General features: G+C 38.9%; 2 protein-coding genes across 2 annotated transcripts in view; one reads left to right on the plus strand and one right to left on the minus strand.

Annotated features, from left to right (window-relative positions):
• Nucleotides 1-316: 316 nt before the first annotated feature.
• Nucleotides 317-7349, plus strand: parp11 (poly(ADP-ribose) polymerase family member 11). Its single transcript, XM_087785860.1, has 8 exons — nt 317-546; nt 2233-2357; nt 3744-3864; nt 3944-4019; nt 4792-4864; nt 5003-5130; nt 5804-5955; nt 6026-7349. The coding sequence occupies exons 2-8, from the start codon at nt 2241-2243 to the stop codon at nt 6346-6348; spliced, it is 990 nt and encodes a 329-aa protein (XP_087641986.1). The 5' UTR covers nt 317-546; nt 2233-2240; the 3' UTR covers nt 6349-7349.
• Nucleotides 7350-7922: 573 nt separating this feature from the next.
• LOC148084022 (protein O-mannosyl-transferase TMTC2-like) overlaps nt 7923-24391 on the minus strand; it is a 27213-nt gene continuing 10744 nt past the window's right edge. The window contains exons 2-12 of the mRNA XM_087787275.1: nt 20647-21250; nt 14995-15835; nt 14805-14919; nt 13633-13718; nt 13382-13566; nt 13233-13311; nt 12259-12380; nt 11787-11868; nt 10740-10854; nt 9977-10040; nt 7923-9026 (exon numbers count right to left, since the gene is read on the minus strand). Coding sequence (XP_087643401.1) covers nt 8832-9026; nt 9977-10040; nt 10740-10854; nt 11787-11868; nt 12259-12380; nt 13233-13311; nt 13382-13566; nt 13633-13718; nt 14805-14919; nt 14995-15835; nt 20647-21250 — 2488 coding nt within the window. The 3' untranslated portion in view covers nt 7923-8831. The remainder of the gene's footprint in view (nt 9027-9976; nt 10041-10739; nt 10855-11786; nt 11869-12258; nt 12381-13232; nt 13312-13381; nt 13567-13632; nt 13719-14804; nt 14920-14994; nt 15836-20646; nt 21251-24391) is intronic.

The following is a 24391-nucleotide window of genomic DNA, read 5'->3' on the forward strand; positions in this document are numbered from 1 at the left end:
TCTATCTATCTATCTATCTATCTATCTATCTATCATATAAAATGTTTGTACCATATAAAAACAGACTGAAAAAAAGGAAAAAAATGTATCTAAAATGTTATGAGTACCATAAAAAATTGCGACATCTCTTAACACCCACATAAACAAATTAATTTTAATATGACTTCTTTTTTTTACTGCAACAGCGCTCAACATAAACATATAATATCGTCAGTGGCCGCTGGTAGCGCTGTTTTTCCAAAAACACTGTGTCCGGCGAGAGAAGAAGAAATCGTTGCCGTCTGACGTCAAGACGCCTGAAACCAGGAAACGAAAGTAAACAACAGCTATGTAGGAAAAGCGACATTATATGGAGGTGCAAGTCACCGGTCATTGATAAAGATGCGTCATCGTGTGACCTGACTGAGGAAAATGTATCTCTCTATGAGTCAGGAAGGTGTTTACTGACTCATAGAAGTCCTTTTTTTAAGAACCTTGGCGACGTTTCTTTTTTAAATCGTGAAAAGGATGCAACACGATCGAGACTAGAAGAACAGCTGAGCGAAGGTTTGTGTGACCGTAAAACATGCGATTGGTTCATAGAAGTCATGTGTATTGTATATGTGTTCAGTTGAAAATGTTGTCATGGATTTATTCAACATGTTTTTTACATGAAGGGAGAGGCTTGTGTGTTTAAGCTGGAATCATCAGCTGAGCTGTTTGCTTATGTTTTCTTTGTTCCACTCGTACTTTTCCAGGTCGTGACAGTTCGGTCCAGTCTTTAAAGTTATGGTTAAACTTTCCATTTACTAATGGGTCTGTGTCAGCCTTCATACATGATGCATTTAAACCCACAGGTTGGCAATATAATTTCGCGAGGGGCCACTTTTTATACTATGTGTTAAAATAATATTTGAAAATATCGATACGTTACATACATGTATATTGTGATGTGTTTTTTTTTTATCAATTCTGTTTCGATACTGGTCAGCACTAAATCATATTTTATGAGTTACCACAGTTATTTTACACATTACAGTACAATAAAGTGTTTTTTAAATAAACTAACTAATTACATATTTACAGTGTTTTCTTATTTTAATTTTCGTGTTGCAATTAAACTTCTGGCCGCTAGATGGCATCAGACATACAATCTTGATAGGTACCAGTGATGACTGAGGATGAGAGGATACAGTCGGCTCCAGCAGATTTTAATGGAATGTGTCCAAGAGGAGTGTCAACAGGTTGGACAGGTTGATCAGAAAGGCTGGTTCTGTGGTTGACATGAAGCTGGACTCACTGGTGACAGTTGCTGAGAGGAGATCTCTGGACAAACTACTGTCCATCATGGATGATGATAGATAACAGCAACACTAATAGACTCACGGACTCATTCATTCCTCGTGCTATTAGACTTTATAATTCTGAATTTGAGGGGCAGGAGTGGAGTGAAAGTATGACGTATTCTATTCAATTTTAATCTTTGTATCCTTTGTCTTTTTTATTTGTCTTTGAGCTATGTTCTTTATCTGGTAGATTTAGATTGTGTCATGTTGAACTTTCCTTTTCATAGAAACTTTCTTCTTGTTCTTATTTTTATGAATTATCGTCTGTATTGCTGTGTGCTTATTGGAAAAACAATTTCCCGAAGGAGACCTCCAGAGGGATCAATACAGTTTTATCTATCTATCTAGATTCTTGCCTACAAGCACCCTATTTTGTACTGTGACTGGTGTTTTATTTTATGTTTTATATCTTATATTAATTTATTTGATATACTTATTATTTAAACACAAACCCCCCAAAATAGATGTTCATTTTAACATGGTTATATTTTAAAATTGACTCAAGACATTGTAAGATAAACATAATTGTATTTATTTTTAGTGAGAAAAAAAGAAGAAAATGGGGAACAATACATTTATCTTGTTGTATTGAGTGTTGAACTGGTAATGAATAATACAATTAAAGACGGCTATCTGAAACATGTCTAAATGATCACTTTGATAGTTTTACTTTGTTTTCACAAGGACCACTTAAATGCAGTAAAAGGGCCGCATTTTGCTCAAATCTGCTGTAAACCTCAAGGACAATGACGGACTTCTTAGGGAATATTCCTGTTTCAGGGGATCCCAGACATGAAAACACAAACATTTCCATCAAAGACATTTTAATTGAAATAATAAATAACATGAGCATGAGTTTTGTGATTACATCACATCTTTTTGACAAATAAAACGTTATGTTTTCCAGGTTCAGCCATGTTGGCCATCAGGTCACCAGAGGAAGAAGCCCCAGAAATGGAAGAAATGGACACCTCAGATACCAACTGGTGCTGGTTCTACCTGGCTGAATGTGGAGTGTGGCACATGTTTGAGGTAAGAACACTAGGTCAAAGGTCAAGTTTGTTTTCAATTCTGCAACATTTGTAACACACACAGAGGATTTAAATGACTGGACTCAAAGGCTGGATTGAAAAACAAGAATTATCATGAGAGGAAACTAATTTACTATAAAATATAAAAGGATAAGAAAATGGAACACTGTGCAAATATGACGGAAAAAAAATGAATAAATAAATTATGATAAAATAAGTCCATTACTATCCCTTTGTATTTCGATAATTCAGGGAGTGATTTTGTCCGTGCACCACCTCACTTCTATAGTCCGTCTCCCCCGTTACCGATGAGAGAGGTTGATGGTGTACGGTGCTGGGCAGTCATGGGTCAGCAGGGTAAAGAGGAGGGGGCTCAACACACCTCCTTGACTCAAAGTGACGATGGACAGTTTGGCCCTTGCTGTTCTCAGGCCCTCCTTATCTCCAGATCTAAAGGTAGACAGTCAGTAACCTGTAGAGTCGACCTTCCACGTCAGCCATGGCTTTTGATTGATGAGGTCAGTGATTTTTAAGAGCCAGTTATTCAAAGGTTATCTGATCAGATAAAATCTTGAAAATTAGAGTTGAGAAAGGAAAGAAGGATTCTGGAATCACAGTAGGTAATTTAATCCAATCCTAGTATTAATCTGGAACAGATCTATCTATCTTTCTATTTAGATTTAGATTAAGAATTGGATTACCATTTAGTTTGTGTTGTTGAAAAGATTTCAGATCTAGATAGACTTTGGTAAAAAATAAAACAGGATTATCCTGATATTATATATATCCTGGATTTCTAGGTAGATAATCAAACATTTTAAATTGGTCTGTTTTTATCTTTAGAAAAAAATACTTCAAAAATTGCAGTGATTAAGTAAAAAAAGTAGATGTATAATAATAATAATAATATATTAAATCGGCTGCAAATTAGGCCTTTTTATTACAGTAATGTATAAACGAAATAAAAATGATCTTGTCCCCATGAAATAAACCCCCAGAGTTGAATAACAGAAAAATGTCATATTACATATCTCTATCCTTCATCACTGTATATTATTTTGTTTAAAGTTGAGCTAAATCTGTCAAAAATATTATTATTTCTTGTGATTTTTATTTAATTTGTACTAATGTTATCTTACTGTCATGGTAATATGTTGAGTTCTTGTAATCTGGATTTTGTAATCTTACAAACGTTGTATCTGAATCGGAGTGATGCAATCCAATGTCGCCATCATAAATTTAAGACAGATTAAACGACCGTGGATTGCATTTTATCTGGATCCTGAATTAATCTAATTTGTGTTTATTAAAAGATCTGATCCTGCCTCAGTTTTTCCTGGTTTAGATTGAAATATATATATTTTAATTTTTCAATCTTAACCATCAGGTCGACCCCAGCGCGGCGTGCTCGGTGACCAGCGCTCAGATCGAGCAGTGCTACAACAGAAACCAGCGCGGCGTCATGGAGTTCTCCACGGCAAAGTACACGTACAGGCTGGACTTCTCCTGTAAGAATCGAACTCGTGACCGTCAAGAGACTTATCTCATATGTTGGACTTTTTTTTTTTCTTCTTCTTCTTCTCCCAGCAATGCGACAGATTAATGTAATCACGGGAAAGCAGCGGCCAATCAAGCGCTCTCTTCACTCCGCCACTGGATTCAGGTGAGACACGCGTGTCGAACTCAATGCCCAGGTGCCAGATATTTAATTCAAAGTTAAGTTAATAGTAAGTAAAGTAAGTAAATTTAGGTTATTTGTAAAGCACCTTTTCCAGACCACAGTCACAAAGCGCTTTAATAAATGAAAACAATACAGAGTTAAAATAAAATATAAACTACAAGATACATAAGACAAGCACAGGAGTCCGAGGACATCATGGAAAAGTCTGAACAAATAAAAAGTTCGTAAGATGTAAGGGGGAGAGGAAGATCGTTCCATAGCTTAGGAGCAACAGCCTCTGGTCCAGAAGTGTGTTCAGGAACCATCAGTAGATTCTGATCCACAGACCTCAGAGTCCGAGCTGGGGTGTAAGGCTGGATCAGATCACTGATGTAAGGAGGAGCCTGACCATGAATAGATCTGAAAGTAAGAACCAGAATTTAAAAAATTGATCCTGAAAGAAACTGGCAGCCAATGCAGAGTTTTAAGGATCAGAGAAATGTGAGTTCTTCTACTAGAGCTTGTCAAAATTCTCGCGGCAGAGTTTTGTATGAACTGCAGGCGAGACAGATCCTTCTTGTTTAGACACGAAAATAAACTGTTAAAGTAGTCCAAACAAGAAGACACAAACAAATTACTTACTTACTTACATGGATTACAAGCTCCAGATGGTGTTATCATTTTCCCAAGTTTAGATATTTTTCTCAGTTGAAGAAATAATAAAATATATATATTTTCCCCACTCTATTGATGGCTGATTTCTTCCATGTTTCAGGTTCATATGTGATAACCTGGCTTTACCTGTTCCATGTCACTGGGAGAGAATCAACACTGAAGAGCCATATCAGGTGACTGGAACTTTGAAAGACGGAGATGTTTTCGCTGGATCGAATAACTATTCTATAGAAAGAACAAATAACCATGAATAATATCTTTATCACATGTAACACTTAACCTCCTGCTAATAATCCTGTTAATACTGGCAGGTCATCCAGCTGGGGAGAGACACGTATGAGTTCAAAGAAGTTGCCAGATTGTACGAGCGGACCATGAACGATCCAATCAAATCCATTCAAAGAGTCCAAAACCTGGACCTCTGGGAGTTCTTCTGCAGGTAAACGACATCGTCTCACTAAAGGAACCAAATTTAATACAAAACATTTACAATCAGTTGCTTGAAAACAGAAAAAAAAATTCAGAAGTTGCGCTTTTTAACCACAAGACACATTTTCTGTCTCTCAAGCACCAACATCTATTAGTTTACAACTAACTGTATTTGCTTTTGAGGTATACATTTTTGACATTTATGATCTCTATAGCTTTCTGTACAATAGCCTCTTAATGGCGAATCATGATATGCACATGTATAGATGTTTATCTAGTTCTTGTAGTAGTTAATGTTAAACTTGTATTGAAAAAGTGTTTAATGCTCTTATGGCCTAAAATAAATATCCCAGTGCAGTGGTTGGACAATTTTATTTCATCAGGGGCCACATTTTATTTAGTAGATATCGTCTTTGAGTAAAAATCATGCTTAATATCTGAGATGAATTGTTATTTTATTGAATTTAATTATACTTTAATTTAAAACAAATATGATATGAAGACACTTATTCTCACTGAAATGTTTTGAGAAATATTTAGAAGCTAGTAATGACTAATAAAATAAATACAAAATAAACTTAGTTTCTACATTTTATTTGACATCCACTTAAGTTTGCCTATTTCTGTCTTTCTGGCTGAATTTGAAACTCTTCACTAAAGATGTTTCTAACTTGGAATTGTAGGAAGAAAATGCAGTTGCGTAAAGTCAAGCGATGTCCCGACATTGAAGAGCGGATGTTGTTTCACGGAACTGGCCACAGCAACATCCAGGCCATCTGCACGTTCAACTTCGACTGGCGGCTGACGGGTAGTCACGGCGACGTCTACGGCAAAGGTAACAAAAAAAAAACAACTCTTTGTGACGATGCACCAATATTGGTTTTCATCTGGTCTCTCTTCTGCAGGGAGCTACTTCGCCCGGGATGCCAAGTACTCCAGCATGTTCTGTCACACCACGGGGAAGCACTACAACACGCTGTCCAAACACTGCCTCCCGCCGCCCATCTTCGCCAGCAAGCCCGCTCACAAGACCATGTTCCTGGCCCGGGTGCTGGTCGGGGAGTACACGGTGGGCCGTCCCGTCTACTGCCGGCCGCCGTCTAAAGACACCAGCTTCGCCAACTTCTACGACAGCTGCGTGGATAACCTGACCAACCCGAAGATCTTCGTCATTTTCGACAGCAATCAGATCTACCCCGAGTATCTCATCGAGTTCTACGGTCAGTGACGAGTGGAAGGAAACCCCGGAACCCACGTGACCTTCTCGCCGCGCAGTCGTTTTTTCCTCAAGTGCCTTCAAAGATTGTTTAAAATAAAACGAGGAACAACAACAGCAGCGTTGTTCTCCGGGGAGATTGTCCAACCACAAGACCTTGTGCTGAAATTCCTCTGTCACATTGGTTGAGATGAGAGACAGAAACTGTGCAGAAGAAACGTTGTCCTGCTGGAAACGGGACCGAGTAGGATTAGTAGATTAAAAATGAACGTGTTAATGCCTACTTTTATGATGAGATTTAAGTCATATTTTGCAAATGTTTTGCATTAACTTCCAGATGAACGATCTGATGAAGATCTTTGCCTTTTATTTATTCGCCTTATTTTTGTTTAAATGTTGTATTTTTGTGTGCTAGCTTCTCTCAGTTCCCCTGGCTGTTGGCATGAAACCTCAACTGGATCCTATCAAGCGAATAATCTCGTCAAAATACTTAATTGAATGCAATACACTTTGGCACATGTTTTTAAATATCTGTTTTTTTTGTATATATATTTATATATACACAATTTTTTGTTTTGCTTTTTATGTTTCATCTAATTATTTAAGCCACAAACGCTTCTACCTCTAGAATATTGTTTGAGAATCCTTTCTGTGAAAGGGACCATGAATATTGTCACGTTGACACTCATGAGTCATGTGGGTCACGTGAGCTGAAAAGTTTCATTGTGATGCTGCTGCTTCTCGTCTGAAAAAAAAAAAACACAAAACTGTGCTGTTTTTGATTTGTGTTTTTTGCACCTGAACATAACTTGAATGTAGCGGTACATGTTCCCAACATTTTTTATTTTATTTTCCCGAATCAAGATTAATAAATCGGCCACTAGAGGATGCAAAAGAGCAGAAATAGAAATAACTCGCCTGTAGCTAAAATGTGACGTCCTTATGTGCGTTTCTATGTGTAATGTAATATATCGACTTTGTTACTGTAAACATGAAATAAAAGTTTGATTCAACACATCTTTTTTTTCTTCTTAAAGATCTTAAAAAAACTGCTAATGTCAGTACCACTAAATGATGTTAGTTTTTATCATGGAATTGCAAGTGGGCCACTCGAAAGCCTTAAGCTATTTTCACGTTAGGAAAGAACAGATCCCAGTGATCAATAAAATACAATCGATTTGTTTGTTTTATTTGTTTTTCAAGTATAAGAAGAAGAAGATGCAACATTAATCCTTGCGGACACATTTGTTACGACTGATTGTGCTTTGTGTGTGTATGTGACTTTTATAATTTACTGTGTTTTCCAAAGTAAGTAAGTCATTTTTATTTATATAGCGCTTTTCCAGACCAGGGTCACAAAGCGCTTAAACAATCAAAACAATATTCAATAAATTATATACTTTAAAGGTCAAGATAAAACTGATAACACAACAGGAGTTCCAGAAAATCTACGAAAAGCCTGAACAAATAAAAACGTCTTAAGATGTTTCTTGAAGGAGTCAGTAGAGGTGTTTTCCATATGACAATCTTCTAGACAATCTCAATATCAGTTGGTTATTTCCACTCTGACCCAGGAATGTCTCCCTAAAACCCCCCCAAAAAAAGGTTTTAATAAACAGCTAGCCTGGTGCGAATGGACGACTCAAGAAACCACAAATCTGCTGTGTCAGCAAAACTCCCTCTTTTGTTAAAAAAAAACGTTTTTATTTTATATCATTAAAATGAATAACATTCAGCAACGACAGGATCACAAAGACGTGACCAAAAGCAAATAAATAAGACACAGAAAATGAGTTTGGCACTTTTTTTCCTCTCTAAAAAATAGCATCTCCTTCACAGACACAGAAAGTCTTAACTCCATCAGCCACACACACACACACACACACACACACACACACACACACACACACACACACACACACACACACACACACACACACACACACACACACACACACACACACACACACACACACACACACACACACACACACACACACACACACACACACTGTCGAACAACTATTTTCTATCCTCAAAATCAGGCAATAAACGGAAGTGTGTTTGTCACAGTAGAATCCGGAACATCCAGCACGTTGCGACCATCTTGGTCACGGTTATTATGAAACCTCTGAGTGATATGTAGCATGTGGCGAACAGTCCATTAAGAAATTCAAAACGTTTTAACATTTTGTTAGAAGACAAGTTTTTTGTACATGGGAAAAGAAACAGCAGTAATAAAAAAAAAACAGCATTTTGAATTGAACGCTTTGAATCTCTGTTTGTCTGGGCTCGTGTCGCAGGAAGTCCAGACGTCACCTTCTTAGGAAACTGTCCCACAAGTCAATCGAGAGACATGGTCTCTTCAGAGTGTGCTGGGTCTGCCCTGGGGCACCTTTTTTCAGGAGGGCATGACCTCAACAGGATCTCCAGACAAAATTTTCTTAAAAAAAATAATAACAACCTCTTTGTATCAACCGCTAACTTCTTTTTTTTCAGCCCTGGTCAGTGGTCTGCCTCTGGACTCGATATCCTTGTCTCTCCATGATGTTCCGAAGCTTGCGGAGGTTGGCCCTGGTGATGACATCATCAGGCTTGAGCTGGAGGGCCCTCAGGTAATTGGCCTCGGCCTCGGGAAGTTTTCCGTTGAGATGCAGGATGGCGCCGAGATTCATCAGAGCAGCGGGAAACTGTGAATGGTAAGTGTTAGATGCATGTCAATCATCACTGCAACATTTTTCGCTAGTTATGACGCGCGAGTCACATGATTGACAGGTCTATTTGGATTATTAGTAGCATTTCTTTTCCATTTATGTTATTAAAACTCACCACATAACATGTTGAAGCTCCACTTTCAAACAAAAATGTCAAAACCAGTTACAGAATATAATTAAAACATACAGATCACAATGTTTTAAATAAATCATCTTTTATTAAATTGTATTTTGCCACCACATACCTAAAAAATGAAATAAAAATAAAATGTTTTTAACTTTGTGTGTACTTATGTTTATATAGTTATCACAAGTTTATTTATGATTGTGTTTTTTTTATGTAATTGAATTACATTTTAATTTAGTTTATTATTATGTGTATATATTTTAATATTATTTATAAAATTGTTTGAATTTTTTACTGTTTAATTTTTACTTTTAATATGTTCATTTATGTACTTTTTTATATATCTTATTTTAACACTACTACTACTTCTGGATCCATTTGTGACGTGACAGTCAACCTGTTGTTAGTGACCTGATTATTGTTTAAAGAGAGCGCAGACCTCCACCAAGCAGCTCATTTCAATGTAGTTTTTATATTATAGTATATTTAGTTTTCACTCTCGATGTCCACAACACTGATGGATTGAAAGCCTCTCGTGACATTAAGTAAACCGTAAACATGAAGCAATGAAAATTGTTGTTGTTGTATTTTTTTGCAAATCGCCCTCAACACAGCACAACTATGCAGTTACCGCTAACAAGCTAGCAGTAACAAATCCTAAAAAAGATTCCTGGATCACCTGCCAAATTTATCATCTGTTCAAATGATCAACATTTTCTGAATATTTTGAGATACGAACATCAGAACAAAAGCAGCCACGAGGCCTCTGAAAGCCTGTGAAAGTCAGCGTTCCACTTACATCTGGTCTGAGACCAGCCGCTCGCTCGTACTGACGCTCCGCTGCTTCGTTGAGGCTGGCCTGTCTGCAGAAAGGCAGAGTTGTCAGGATTATGAAGTCATGGTCACACAATCTGGGAACCTGTTCCAGCCCGTGAGGCGTTTGATAGCAGGTCGAAATAAAAAAGGTGTTTCCTCATAATTCACATTAGTCTGTGATTCTTAAAACCTCAGTTCAGTCAAGTTTGCTTATAAAATAATTCTGTAAATTGGCCAAATGGATTAAAACATGAACTATATATGGGACCACGTTTAGATCCTAGGGGCAAGGGTTTTAGGTTAGTATTAGGGGTTAGGATTATAGGTTAGGATTAGAGGTTAGGGATTAGGAGTTAGGGCTGGGGGTTAGGGTTGGGGATTGGGATTAGGATCTCGGATTAGGGATTAAATTCAAGGTTAAGGTTAGCTTTCAACCTAACCCTAATAATGAATGAAAGTGTTCAATAACATGTTCATTAATTTTGGGATTTTATTTCTCCTTCAATCCAACATCTTTTTTTATATGAAGGTCGTTAAGTATTAAACGTAAAATGTAAAAAATATTGTTGACATTAAACTAATCCTCTGATTTAAAGAACATATTGTATCTCCTTTTGATTTCCAGAGAGACAGTGACACCTGCAGACACAACCTGGAGTAGCATGTAAGGTTTTTTGTGTTCGTCTATGGAACATGAAATTTAATTACAGTTCCGAACGATCGAAGAGGAGATTCTGAGAACGAACCTGAGCATGTGCGCAGCACTGAAGACCACGTCGAACTCTGAGCTGTCCAACAGCGCCGCCCGCTCCGCCATCTCTGCTGCCTCGCCGAGACGAGACTGCTCCAACAGAAACTGACCTGCGGGGAAGGCAGGAAGTGGGAGGTCATCTTTTTCTACAGGTTAACAAAAATGATCAATAGTTTGATATCATTGGAGAAACATCTTGTGTGTCTGCGCTCAGCAGTCCAGACGCTAATAGCTTTCACGGCCTTTTTGACTTGAACAATATCAGGAAGCGAGAGGTCGTCCAGAGTGTCCGATTATAGCGTCGGTCTGACATCCTGAGCCACTCCGAACCCCCCGGAGCTCATCCAGAGGAAGGGAGGGCCAGATGCGAGATAAAAAAGAGAGACAGCCGACACAGATCGACGGCACCTTTGCTCTGCGCTGCTGAGATTAGACGGGAACGAAAACAAGACGAGCGTGTGGAGGAAGCGGTCGAGTCCAAGGACAGCAGAGAACCGCTCACACGGGTCCAGAGCAAATGTTAGATCGGAGCTATGAAGCGGAAGCACTTGGGGGGAGATAAGGAAACATTGAGGTAACGGCGAGACGACGTCTTTCCAGTTGATGGTTTGGGTTGAATCAAAGAAAAACCTTGTCAGAGGTATGCCTCGTCTCGGTGCTTCATTAAGATATGACGGATCCGAACACATATATCATAAGACACATATTCCCAGATTTATGAGAGTTATAGAGACTGTTCCAGCTGCAGACCTCTCTTCTAAGGCACCTCCACTCTCAAGCCCCACAGCAGATCATTCTTTGTGGTAAAGTTAAAACGTCCATGAGTTTTATGTACTGAGACAGCCGAGGCAACCACCAAAAACTTTATTTTTCTTCTTATTTTATCCTTTTTTTTCCCTTTATTACAGGGTCATGAGTAGATGGAACCAGAAATATAGAGAGACAACCACTCGTATGAAAGAGTTACAGTCCTCATTCATCCTCTTTATGTCTGAACCGTGGTAAGAAATCGGATTCACAGGAAGTCCTTGTGTGTTCTTACCATAGTGCATGTAACAGTTTCCTTTCTGGGGGTCAAGCTCAATGGCTCTCAGGTAGTACATCTCTGCTTCTGATTTCTGACCCTGAAAGTGAGAAGAGACCTTGAAAAAACATGTATTTCACTTTGAAATGTATTAATCCTCCATTTGCGTCTGATGTTTATCCAGTACTTAAACATATATATATATATATATATATATATATATATATATATATATATATATATATATTTATATATATATACTCCTCCATGTAGTATTAAAACTTGTTGTCTTTACAGTGAAATTCTAATAATGGGTTTCCACTAAACACCTGATTTCCCAGAATCCTACTTGTTTTGTTTGTGTCACCCTGTGATCTAAAGTAATTTTGTGTCTTTTGATTCTGTGACACAATCTGAATCCAATCGTTCTGAGATCTCTGAGCTCAGTCTCTCTGTTTCTGCCAATAATCGTGTTGGACTCAGAACTTACCAAAGTTGATAAGAGCTTTCCATACGTCAGGTGAGCAGGAATGTGGTCGGGTTTGGACCTCAGGGACTCTTGGTACCAGTGAGCAGCCTCCTCTAGCATCTGAAGTCTCATGTAGGCTTCTCCTGAACCAGGGGAGTCGAGGAGGTCAGAGGGGAGTTGAAGAGGTCAGAGGTCAATCCTACTTAGCTCGAAACATTAGTCCTTTTTTAGACTTCGATCACATTCATGTCGCTTGGGTTTATTTGAGATTTTGTGGTTTATAGAAATCCTAAAACTAATCCAGAAGTACTTGAAAAAAAAGATGAATACCATTTCATTATCTTTAAATCTGTTCATCAACAAAAATGTGAGCTTTTTACCCTAAAATAACAGTTAAGATCAGTGGTGTCAAACTCAAACACACATGGGGCCAAACAAAAGGTATTTTTACCAAACTCCCTGTAACAGGAAGTATAAGTTCCTATTACAACATTGTTTTAAATTGAATTTAGTTAATTAAGTTCTCCTCCTTAACATACGTACTTATCTATCATTAAAAATCTATTATCTATTTTTCTTATTGTATTTTAAACACTGGCATCTTTTTAGGTTACATGTTATCATGAGCATTAGTCTATTTTTAATTAACCATCGAGCACATAAAATTAAAGAACTTTTACATGTGAGTTTGATACTGTGAGTTTGTGGTTTAGATGGAAAAGGGGCAAAAGACCTACTTAAGTTACTTCTTGTACTTAAGCTAAATCTAATTTTACTTCGTACGTAGTTTTGACTGAGAAAATGTGCCACAACAAAACAGAACAAACCTACTCACTAAAATAAAAAACACTTTCCGACCAAGTTTAAATTTATAATACTCATAAATGCGAAAAAATATATATATATATAATTTAAATTAAACTTAAAAAAAAAGATGTTTAGACAATTATCCACATGTTGATTGAAATTTCTCAGACAAATTCGAAACATCTCACCGATCATGTTGTAAAGACTGTGAGGTGCAAACTGTCGGGGCATCTTGTTCACCGCCTCCATGTAATAAGGCAGCGCCTCCTGCAGTTGAGAAACAAGAATGGTTGTCGTCCGATGCTAACCATGACAAATAAGTGTACTTCAAACGTACCTCGTACTGTCCTTGCTCATGGAGAAGCTTCCCCAGGTTGTACAGGCAGCTGGTGACCGAGCTCTTGTGGGCGTGAGGGTCCTTCAAGTTCTCATCAGGAATGTTGGCGCATGTTATCAGAGTCACTTTGGCTTCTTCAGCCTTGCCCTGGTTCATCAGGACGATTCCCGTGTTCAAGTAGGCTGCTGCAGGAAGACACACAAACTCCTTTAGGTGATTTCCCATCATCCCCCAGATGACTTGTTACTCACATGCCAGTGTAGGTCGACTCCCGATGGCCTGTTTGTAGTAATGAAGAGCCTCAGACAACCTGTTGTTCTCCTGCAGCAGCAAACCTCTGGAGGTCAACAACATGGATTGATTTAAGTCAATAACATGGAAGTTGAACTTCAGTTCACTTGCAGGTCATTCTGAAAAAAAAAAATCTTTTTGGATCTGGTATATTTTTTATGAGCTTCTGCTAAGCAACATGCTAGCTTATCTAGTTCAAGCTAGCTAGAGTTATTTTGAGGTGAAATGTAACACGTTATATCATTGGAAGATTACAATATAATTTCTATGAATCTCCAATGACATAAGAAATGTTTGATTTAAAATGTGATTCAATGAAAAAATTCCATGTTTTGAACTAAATTGATGCATTTTGTCTCAAATGGAGTGTGTCTAGTGTGATTCCCTCTAGTGACATTTTATGTTCCTGTCTTATTCATTGTTTCCCTTTGTATTTTTTGCAGTTGCTGAGTCGGTTCTAGACGGTGTCTTGAGGGGCCTCCTACTGACTCAAGGCTGTTGGCAATATAGAAATCATCCAACCCTTCTTATACGCTGGAATTTCCATTGACCGGCGTCAGCTCGTTTAACAGTTCTGCCTGGTATGACTGACTTCTCTAGCTGCCTTGTTCTTTGATTGACAGCTGATTAATGATTTGCTGGTCTCTTTGGACCTTTCCTGTCAGCGCCCTTTGTGACCCAAGTTTTTTTTTTTTTTTTTACTTACTCATTGTTCTTTTGTTCTAGTGGTTTGTGCGTCCATATGCCACCCCATTTCTTGACATCATTTTTGATTATTTTTGATTCATTGAGATTTGGAGTTGAACTAAAACATTACATGAATTTGTTCATTCTGGCATGGTAAAAATGATTCAACAAAATACATATTTACTAAACTTGTTAAACTGAATTTGATGTGTCTTCTCTGTTTGCCATCCTTGATCAAACATTCCCATCAAACTTGTCTGCCTTCAACATCCCTCTTACTCTTATTGTATAATTGCAATGCATTATTTGTTCTTTATCTTATATTAAACACTGGCATCTTTATAGGTTACCATATCAATGAGAAAATAAATCTACTTTGAATTTAATCCTCTAAAAGCTACTTTAATCTAACTTTACCAATCTGTAAAAGAAACTTGAGACTCACAAATTATACAGCATGTCAGCCATGTTCCCTCGATAGTGCAGCGCGTTTCTATACGCTTTCTCTGCCTCGCCAATCTTTCCCTGGTTCTTCAGGACGTTCCCCAGGTTCCCCCAGGCTGCCATGAAATGAAAAATTGAAATGATGAAGGATTGGCCAAAACCAAGCTTTCGATTGAATATTTTCTCCTCACCTTTAGCAGGGTTGACACTGATCCCGGACTTGTAGAGATTCTCCTCGTTGTTCCAGTCTCTGTTTCTTTGAACGGTCCTGAGTCCGTTCAGCACCAGCAGCCCAACGCAAAGACACAGCAGAGCGGTCCTGCTGCCCCAAGACCTCAGTCGTGAGAACACACTCCTCACACCGGTGGCCAGCAGGAGGCAGAACCCCATGCTGGGGATGTAGAGGACCCTCTCGGCGATGACAAAGCCGACGTAGAAGAAAAGGTTTGAGGCCGGAAGGAAAGGAAGAGAGAGCAAGCCTAAAGACAGCAGGACCAGGTTTTCGGTTGGAGGCAATGATGTGGACTGAGCGGCGTTGGGGTGTTCAGTGGAGCCATTCTGGGATGCCTCTTTAGATCCAAGTCGTGTGTTGTGGTTTGAGTCAAATGCACAAAGACCATTTCCATTATTGACTTTTCCATTTTCTTCAGGTGTTTCTCCACTGATCTTTTCTGTGACCTGTGCTTTATAGACCGGTCCATGAAAGCCGAACCAGACCAGCATCACGAAGCAAGAGTAGAAGGCCACAGTGTGAAAGTTCCTCCAGTCGGCCAGGGACCGGACCAGCGGCACGGCGTCCATGGACCAGTCGAAGCTGAGCCTGTCGGGACAAAGCAAGATCCAGACGTTTGCTGGCGGCAGGTGGAGGAAAGTCAGCGTTCGTGCGAGGAGGTGTGGAGAATCAGCAGCAGGATTGTCAGAGTTGGAGAAGTGCGGCGTCTTGTTTCCCATCCAGTACAGACGAGCTGTCAGCAGGAGCAGGCCCCAGGACGTCAGGACCGCCAGACTCAGCTGAAGAACCCTGTTTCTCTTCTGGAATGAGTAAAAAGAAAGTGAGATTAAAAGGGTTGTTAACTGGGAAAGCAGTGAAGCAATGCAAACCTCTGCCAATGGGCCTCGTTTCACTTGAATTTATGAAAACACAATATACAAGGAAATCAATAAAACCATTTCTATGAGTATTTCAGTTTTTAAAAGTCAGGTGGAGCCTTTTGGCTCTGCAGAATTCTTAAAAACGTGATATCTCTTAATATAATCATCCAAAGTTTGATAGTCTGGTCTTTTGATATTGTCTAGTTGGCACTAATATAAAATTGTAAAAAAGCAAATCCAATGCTTAGGAAAACCAAAAAAAGTTGGCACTGATATACTTCCATATTAAAGCATTGTTAACCAAACCTGCTAATGTCATTGAAATGCGTCCAATTTCCAGTTCTAAACCGAAGCGCCACCTCTTGGCGTAGGCAAGTATCTAACTCAACACATTTTCGCCGTTGTTAAAGCATTTGCACATGATACTAAGGTCAAAAGTCACTAAGCATCTACAATCCCACTAGTTGAACAGTCTAGTTTGGTATTTAACCCACTTGAGTCATTACCTGTGTAACTGGATATAAAAGAAACACACACTCCTCACCCCCTCCTCCTGACTCGCGGGGCCTCTTTGGTGTCAACTTGAAGCTAAATGTGGAGGTTTTTCTCCCTGGTCTGTCAGAGTGTGACTGCTAATCAGCTTAGTCCGTATTGTGTTGGTATGTAGATGCTGTTTACATCTGTTAAGAGCATTATTCTGCTGCACGATCACCATCCAGGACTGTCACGCAACACTTTTGACCACACAGCCGTCGTGACTCCTCTGTGGTGTGTAACAGCGTACTTGTAGTGGTGTGTACTGGCGAGAATCTGGCGATACAAGGATATAATATATTGTGAAACAATGTCATGCTGTAGTAACAAGGATATATTTGAAGTATTGTTGAGTACTTGACTCTGTTGTTGCGGAATTTAAAGACCACATGACTCTTGACAAAGTCGTAACTGCTTTCATTTGTTTTGAAAACACAATATGTCTTAACATCAGCTTTAAAAGTAGCTGGAGTCGACTGTATCCTCTTGTCCTCAGTCATCACCATTATCTCTTGGCAACAAATAAAATTCCCACATTTACGTATCGATCTTTAGCCTACTTGTTAAGAAAATGTGTCAGTCATCTTACTCTACTAATAACGCTGTGAATATACTTTGAAACAGTTACTAGTTCCGAGAAGAAAAAAAAAAGCAAGTGCTAAGTGAAGGCTTGTTTTCAGCATCCGTTGCATTGGAGAGTCGCCAATCAGCCTCAGACCACCTCCATTAATAATGTAAGTAACTCTCTTCAGATGTAATTTGTTCCATCCTGCTTGCAAGAGTCTTCAGAGAGACTTCGGTCTCTTCTGGACAGAAGTGTGAGCCAACAGATAACTGATGAGCAGAGTGATGCTGCTCACGTCTTGCTGTAAATCTAACCAGGAACTTGTGGAGCATGAACTCCAAGTGAACTTGTTCAGTGTGCACAGTGTACATAGCCTTTTTTGTGTGTGTCTCACTGGCCAGAAGTTGTAAGTAAACCTCTAAAACATGCAACACTCTTTTTTTTAAAAGTACTCTTATGTTCTTATGTTCTAAAAAAAAAGCTCTATAATCCATCCATTTACAAACATAAATTATCTTGAACATTCTAGGTATTACTCATAAGTTCAATTGGAGTGCAATGTAGATATGACATGAAGTAATGATAAGTTTGCCTGTGAAAAGTTGTTTAACTTGCGAGATTCCTTCATCTTAATCCCAACACATAAACAAAGTAGCACTTTGTAGTCATCGTTGCTTTGAGGTGGGATCTAGTGGATTTAAGTTACATCAACAAAATCCTTTTTGCTTTTGCTTTTGACTCTCTTGTTTTCTGGCAATGGTGACATCACACATGTCATGCTTGTGAAAAAAAGGTTACTCTGGACAATTCTACAAAAAACAGTGTCATCTTAAACTAGTTATTTGTTAAGATATAATGTCAAGACATATTCCATGCAAAAGTTATACTTTCACCTCAAGTACACGTCCCTAATTTGTTCCTATTATAAGCCAGCATAGTACTTATCTACACAATCCCATAATGGACGTTTAAGGCATTAAACATACACTTCTTTTTTAATAAAACTGACCTGAAGGTGACATGAGAAATTTTGGGTTTGTAATTTGGTGATTTACAAAATTCAAACATCCGTTACTGAAGGAATGTGAAGCTTTAAGACAGGCAAAAACAAAGATTTCTACACAAATATAAATATATCATTTCATTTATATATAGGATATTATCAGGGGATTTTCTTTTCCTTCAAAAATAAAGGAAAATATCTTTGTGCTTGATAAAAAGAAGGTTTAAAAAGTGTAAATCTATATTTAATCACAACACTTCTGAAACCTTTAAATACATTCTTTAGATCTCGTTAAAAATGGACCGAACACAAAAGACATGAGTTTCATAGAACGACCCACTTTTCAAATAACCCTTCTATAGGGATTGGTATTGTTAAGGTTTTACCTGATACCAGTTCCTAACCATTACTGTTCAAAAGGTGACAAAATGTGTCTGGAAACTGAAATAAATATAAAAATAAATATCCGTGCCCTTGCTTACCCTTGTGTCAGATGTTTTTATTTGATTTAACTTTTGGGTAGTAGAATAAAAATCAAGTAATTGATGATTCAATAAGTCTGGAGACAGAATATTATATGTGACACATCTCAAGGGAAACTACTGCTCATCTCCAGCACGATTGAATAAATTACTGTTAGACTTTTTCTTTCAACCTTTTTAGAGAGATTTCTAGTTCAGATCATGACAGTGAAGAATGACCTACATCTCTAACCCTTTCAAGGAACCCTCCCTCGACATGTATGACTCATTTTATTTAAATCTTCTTTTTTTGTATACTTCTCGCCTCCACAGCTACGAGTGATGTTCTCAGTGTTTCTGAAGCTCCTCTTCTGTGCTGGCAGAGTTTCTCTCTCTCTCTCTCTGGCTGTGCTATTTCCACACTGGAGCACATTAAACCTCCGATCCTTCATCCTTGAACAGTGCCCTTTATTAATAGCGGTTGCTTTATGAGTCCCTTAAGTGTGTGGTCTGTATGCTGATAAGTGTTTAACCATGTCCTGCACGCACTGGGCTACATCTGCTTTCATGGAGGGGGCGGATCAGACATATTTCATTTCATTAACCTATTTTACCTGTTGTTTTTTTTGTGAGCATCTCTCTCAGACGGTTATATCTAGATCCAATTTAAGTCATTAGCCCTTTGTCTCATTTCGTTTCACACTGATTCTCTGGCCTGGCACCGCCACGCCACGAGCTCTCTGCCAAGGTAACCAGGACTTTGGGCGGCGCGAGTGTGATAAAGGTCCCAGATGTGCCGAGAGACGCTGAAGGCTCCCTCGGTGATGCTAGACAGGACCGCTGTGTCTGGGAAAAGGAGGCCGGGGCTGCCAATGACCTCACTGAAGGCAGGGAGTGGAACAATGAGACCAGCGGTTCCCACTGTGTGCAGCACATGTAATAATAACCACAACAGGAAGCTTCGTTCTCACATCTGATGATGGGATAGTAAATTAATATTATATCTCATGATGTCATGTTTAAGTCTAATAACGGTGGTCTACTGACCAGGGCCCTCATGGGGTCAGAGTGTAACTTTTTCCTTTTGTTCGACGAGCCATTCCCAACAGTAAATACTGGGGTCCCATGAGAAATTTAAGTGCCAATCCCTGATGTAGTATTTATGTGCAGTATGTCAAAAATAAACAATAGAAGTGAAAATGAGAATATAAAGGAGCTATGTTAAGAAGGGAATGTTGGTTATTTGTATGTAGTCGAAGTTATTTCAGTGTTTTAAGGTCGCTTAAAAAAGATTTGGATTTGTGTATTCCCGACACTACTTGAATGATGCAACTATCGATGACTGGGTTGTTCATATTCAATTACTCTTAAGGAACTAAGAAGGATCTTAAAAAGGGGTCAGTTAAGAAAAATGAATTGTACTGTGTTAATGTTTTAATTTGTTTTTTTGGATGAATTAACTCACAAATGTTATTTAACGTTTAACTGTTTAGTCATAGTAGTACTAAAAAAATGAATTACCTAAGTACATAAACAATTAATTCATTTAAAACAAATATATATTCTTCATTGAGCATTGATTTTATAATTAGGAAAACTGAATGATATTAATTTCCCTGACGTGGATCTCTGAGCATTTTATCGCTAATAAGGCTGTAACGAGTGGGTCAGCTTGATCTTACATTTAATTTCTTAGTGAAAGATCTTCTTAAGCTAACAGCAACTCTGTCAGACACATCCTTCTTTCACAGCGTTCTTAAGGGCGCTCCAAAGAAGTTCGTAGCATGTAAGAGCTTCTTATGAATCTGGGAAACAAGCCCAATGCAATTGGAGACCAACTTTGAATCAAAAAAGACAAAAGATATCGCCCAAAAAAACATGAAAACATTAAGATCTGTTTAGTTAGTGGAAGCAGCACTACAGGAGATTAAACTAGCTCCTCCTACTGTTTGAAAGGTGTATTGGAAATTGTTCAGACTACCGAAGGAAAGTCTTGTCAGTCCCACCGCAACAGTCCAATTGTTAGTTTTTTGTTTTTTAAATGAGAGGCTATTTTTAGGTCAGTTTTCTCTTCCTAAAGGCTTCAAAAACTGGCCTCTGTGGTTCAGCCACATTTAAAAAAAAAAGAAATGCTGTTTCGACTTAGCAGTTTGGTCACTGTTCACCAGTCTGGTCGCTTAGCAGTTACCTTTCCCAGCAAGAGGAGAAGGGCCTGGCGGAACCGGAGTCTTTGGGCGATGAAGAGGTCATACACAGCCATGACCGCCAGCACGGTCACGCCCTGCTCCTTCCACAGCATGCTAGCTGCCGCGCACCACATGCTCCCCACCATCCAACCCCAGCAACCGCGAGTTCGTCGCAGCGACTCATCCGTTCCGTGGCGAGGATTCCGAAGACCGCAGTGTCTCACGTAGCAGTGAAGCGACAGCAGGAAAAACAGCGCGGCGCCGACGTCCGCCCTCCCGACCACACCTGCCACTGCTTCGGTGTGGACCGGGTGGGAGGCAAAGAGAAGACCGGCCAGTAAACTCCACATCCCGCCCCCCAACAAGGGGCGACTGAAGGACGTGAACAGTGCAGTAACAAGTCCATGAAGCGCCACGTTGGTCAGGTGGTAGCCCCAGGGACGCAGGCTGTGGAGAGCGTAGTTAAGCCTGAAGGACATCGTGCAGAGGGGACGGAAGGACTTGTGGCTGCCACTGTGGGTGAGCAAGGTCCCCCAGAAGTCGTCGTACAGGATGTTGATCCAGGGTGTCGCGGGAAGGAGGTCAGGGTTGGTCTTAATGGCTCGACTGATGGGAGACAAAACAAAAGAAGGTTTTAAACCAATTTGTATTTTAAACCACAATAGAATGACTTTTTTTTTGGGACCATTTTATTTTGTGCGACTTTTGTGAGGGACCACGAAGTACTTTATTATGATGGCAAAACATGACAGAAACAGTTGGGCAGATAATATCAATAATCATAAGCAAAACGTTTAAGTTGTCGTTGTCAGGCTGAGGAGTGTCTCGTTCATTATAAAAGTTTGGCTCTCCTCGAAAAAGGTCAACACATCATGTTACTGTCAGTGATAACCTTGCCCTCTGACATACTCGGTGTTAACCTTGCTAAAAAATAAAACAAACGATTTGTACTCGGTGTAATGTAATTTTCTTTTTGTTAGAATTGATCTTGTAAAACTGGTATCGAAAAAAAATATCGTTCAGGAACCGGTATCAAAGTAAAGGTATCAGACCGGTATAGAAAATTTCTGATCAATACCAATCCCCAACCCTGTTATCATATTCTAGAATGTCACCACAATTGTATCATCCGATCCAATTATCATCATTACTTGAACATTTTTACATCAATTAGTTGTTCACTTTTAAAAACATTTTGCTCGCATATAAATGCAGGCAAAAAAAAAAAAAATCTTGATGAAGCTAATAACTAAGTAATCATTTCCAATCCTCGACTACATATTATCTCAGCCTCTGATGTCTGTCCTGTCAATCCAACAGCTAATAAATATGTAAATATTCAAATGCTGCAGGATAAAAAGAATGAATTATGAAGGGGGTTGGGGGGGGGGATCAGGGTCCTGAAGGAGTCTGGAAATACTGGTGCCTTGTTTGTGCTTAAAAAGAAAAGCCGGGTGTTGGTAGCAGAGTTTGAGTGCGGTTGACGGCTTTATTTAGGCCAGCGCTGATAGAGTGGTCTCCCGTAGTGACTGTTCTTACAGAGGGGCTCTTTTGTATTCAGCTGCTGTATGTGGAGCAGACCATTCAAAAATACCAAGTACAGAACAGATTTGGGCTTTTTCGGTGGGGGAGGGTACACAGGGGACTGTGAGAGGAGGGAAAGGGAAGGGCGGATTATTCCTTGAGGGGGTTAATCTCTTTCTTAAAAAAAAAGAAGGGGGTCTCTTTTCACCTGTCTTATTCTTTTGGAAATAGAAAAAAGACGTTTTTTTCAGTATGTATATGAAGCGGTGATCTCACCAGCAACTTTCCAGACTGGGCCTTTTATATGTAAACAAGAACTGATCGTAAACAAGAGGTTTTAAGACAATAATGTACATTTTCTTATTGTTTAATTCCATAATGTTAGAAAATGATCAATTGTAGATTTAAAAGAGGAAAATACAGGACAATCCCGGACTAATAACCAGGAGGAGTGACGTATAAAGATGAGTGTTTCTGCTTTGAATATCAGGAAGTGCACTTCAACACTAGTGGCAGAACAATACTCCCATCAGCGCTGGCAACAAAACTTTCCCACGACAGGCTGGCACGAATATGGAAGCAGAGAAAAATAAATATCAAAATGTCCTGATAGCATTCATAAAATAATGGGCCGACATTTTCTGAGTGATTGATAAAGTGGCTCGCCACTTACTTTGACTGGTTTCCCATAGCATTGTAGCATTCGTTTTTTTATGACTTCAAAACAAGGAAATGCATTCTTTATTTCTGAGGCTCATTTTGATATGAACTGACTGATCTTATATAGTGGTATAAAATCTTCCAGCATTGACCCAGAACCGGTCACTGGAGCATTTATAACCAGGCATCTAAAATTTTCGAAAAAAGTCAGTATTTTCTCCGAATTAACAATGCATTTGTATTTCATGCATCTTTCTGTAGTGCATGCTATTTTAACTTTGCAGTTTTTATCTTCAATCTGGTGCAAAATAGGATTAGGTCCCCTGATCTTAAGAAATTGTACGGAACTTGTGAACGATACTATAGTTAAGGCTGAATGTCGCACTGACAGGCTTTGTTTGAACCAAGTATCAAAACATGCTTTTGTTACCCATGTGTGATCAAAACTTAATGATGTGCGATCTGATAAGAGACAGAGACAGTAAACATCAGATTGATTTGTTACTTGTTAGCTAGTGTTTTTTGCACTGGAAATTATGAGTAGTAGTATTTTGTAAGAAAAAACACAATGAGTGGAAGTTTACCAAAGCTTTTTCTGGCTTTTACAACAAAGAAATGAGCAAATACTTTCTCTAATCAAACGTGAAAGTGCTTGTAGGAAAGCACTTCTCAAAACATTAACACAAAATATAAACTTATATTTACAACGGACAATGAAGTGCATTAACAGTCTCAAACAACCTGGAAGAACCTGTTTTTTTTTTATTTTAAAGCTAGTGAGTCCAAACATAGGCTTTAAAAGAAGCTGAAGACTCTGGTGTATCATTTCTTTTTTACTCATTGCTGCCATTTTGCCGCTTACAGTGGTTCTCGTCATACCTTTCTCTGAGCAGTTTCAGTGTATCTGCCTCAAGGTTCTGTTTTGGGTCCTTTATTATTTTTGCTGTATAACTTGATTCCTCTGGGTAAAATCATTCAGAGATTTCCCAATGTTTCTTACCACATATTTTCTGATGACATCCAGCTCTACTGCTTATTTGATCCAGGGTTAAGGTTCCAGGGTTGAGTCAGTACTTGGGTGACTTAGGCCAGTCTTTCAAACTGAGCCTGAGAAACCTGGACGTTGTATTTGACAAGACATGTCTCTTGTTCAACACTGCAGAAAACTGACCAGAAACCGTTTCCTTCAACTGAGAACGATCTCTTAACTTAGGAAAATGATGTCACAACATGATCTGGAGCTTGTAATCCATGCTTTTCTGTCTTCTCGTTTAGACTTTTGTAACAGTTTATTTCCGTGTCTTAACAAGAAGGAGCTGTCTCGCCTGCAGTTAATACAAAACTCTGCAGCGAGAATTCCGTCTCACTCTAGTAGAAAAACTCACATTTCCTCGATCCTTAAAACTCTTCACTGGCTGCCAGTTTCTTTCAGGATCAACTTTAAAATTCTGGTTCTTACTTTCAGATCTATTCATGGTCAGACTCCTCCTTACATCAGTGATCTGATCCAGCCTTACACCCCAGCTCGGGCTCTGAGGTCTGTGGATCAGAATCTACTGATGG

The sequence above is a fragment of the Callionymus lyra genome, chromosome 3 (assembly GCF_982586985.1).
Source record: "Callionymus lyra chromosome 3, fCalLyr1.hap1.1, whole genome shotgun sequence".
NCBI lineage: Eukaryota > Metazoa > Chordata > Actinopteri > Syngnathiformes > Callionymidae > Callionymus > Callionymus lyra.

Excerpts from the sequence above, each read along its gene's own strand:
- parp11 (XM_087785860.1), top strand. The coding sequence starts at position 2,241 with ATGTTGGCCATCAGGTCACCAGAGGAAGAAGCCCCAGAAATGGAAGAA. Across the intron at positions 4,020-4,791 it reads CACTCCGCCACTGGATTCAG|GTTCATATGTGATAACCTGG; the intron begins GTGAGACACGCG and ends TCCATGTTTCAG. Across the intron at positions 5,131-5,803 it reads CTCTGGGAGTTCTTCTGCAG|GAAGAAAATGCAGTTGCGTA; the intron begins GTAAACGACATC and ends TTGGAATTGTAG.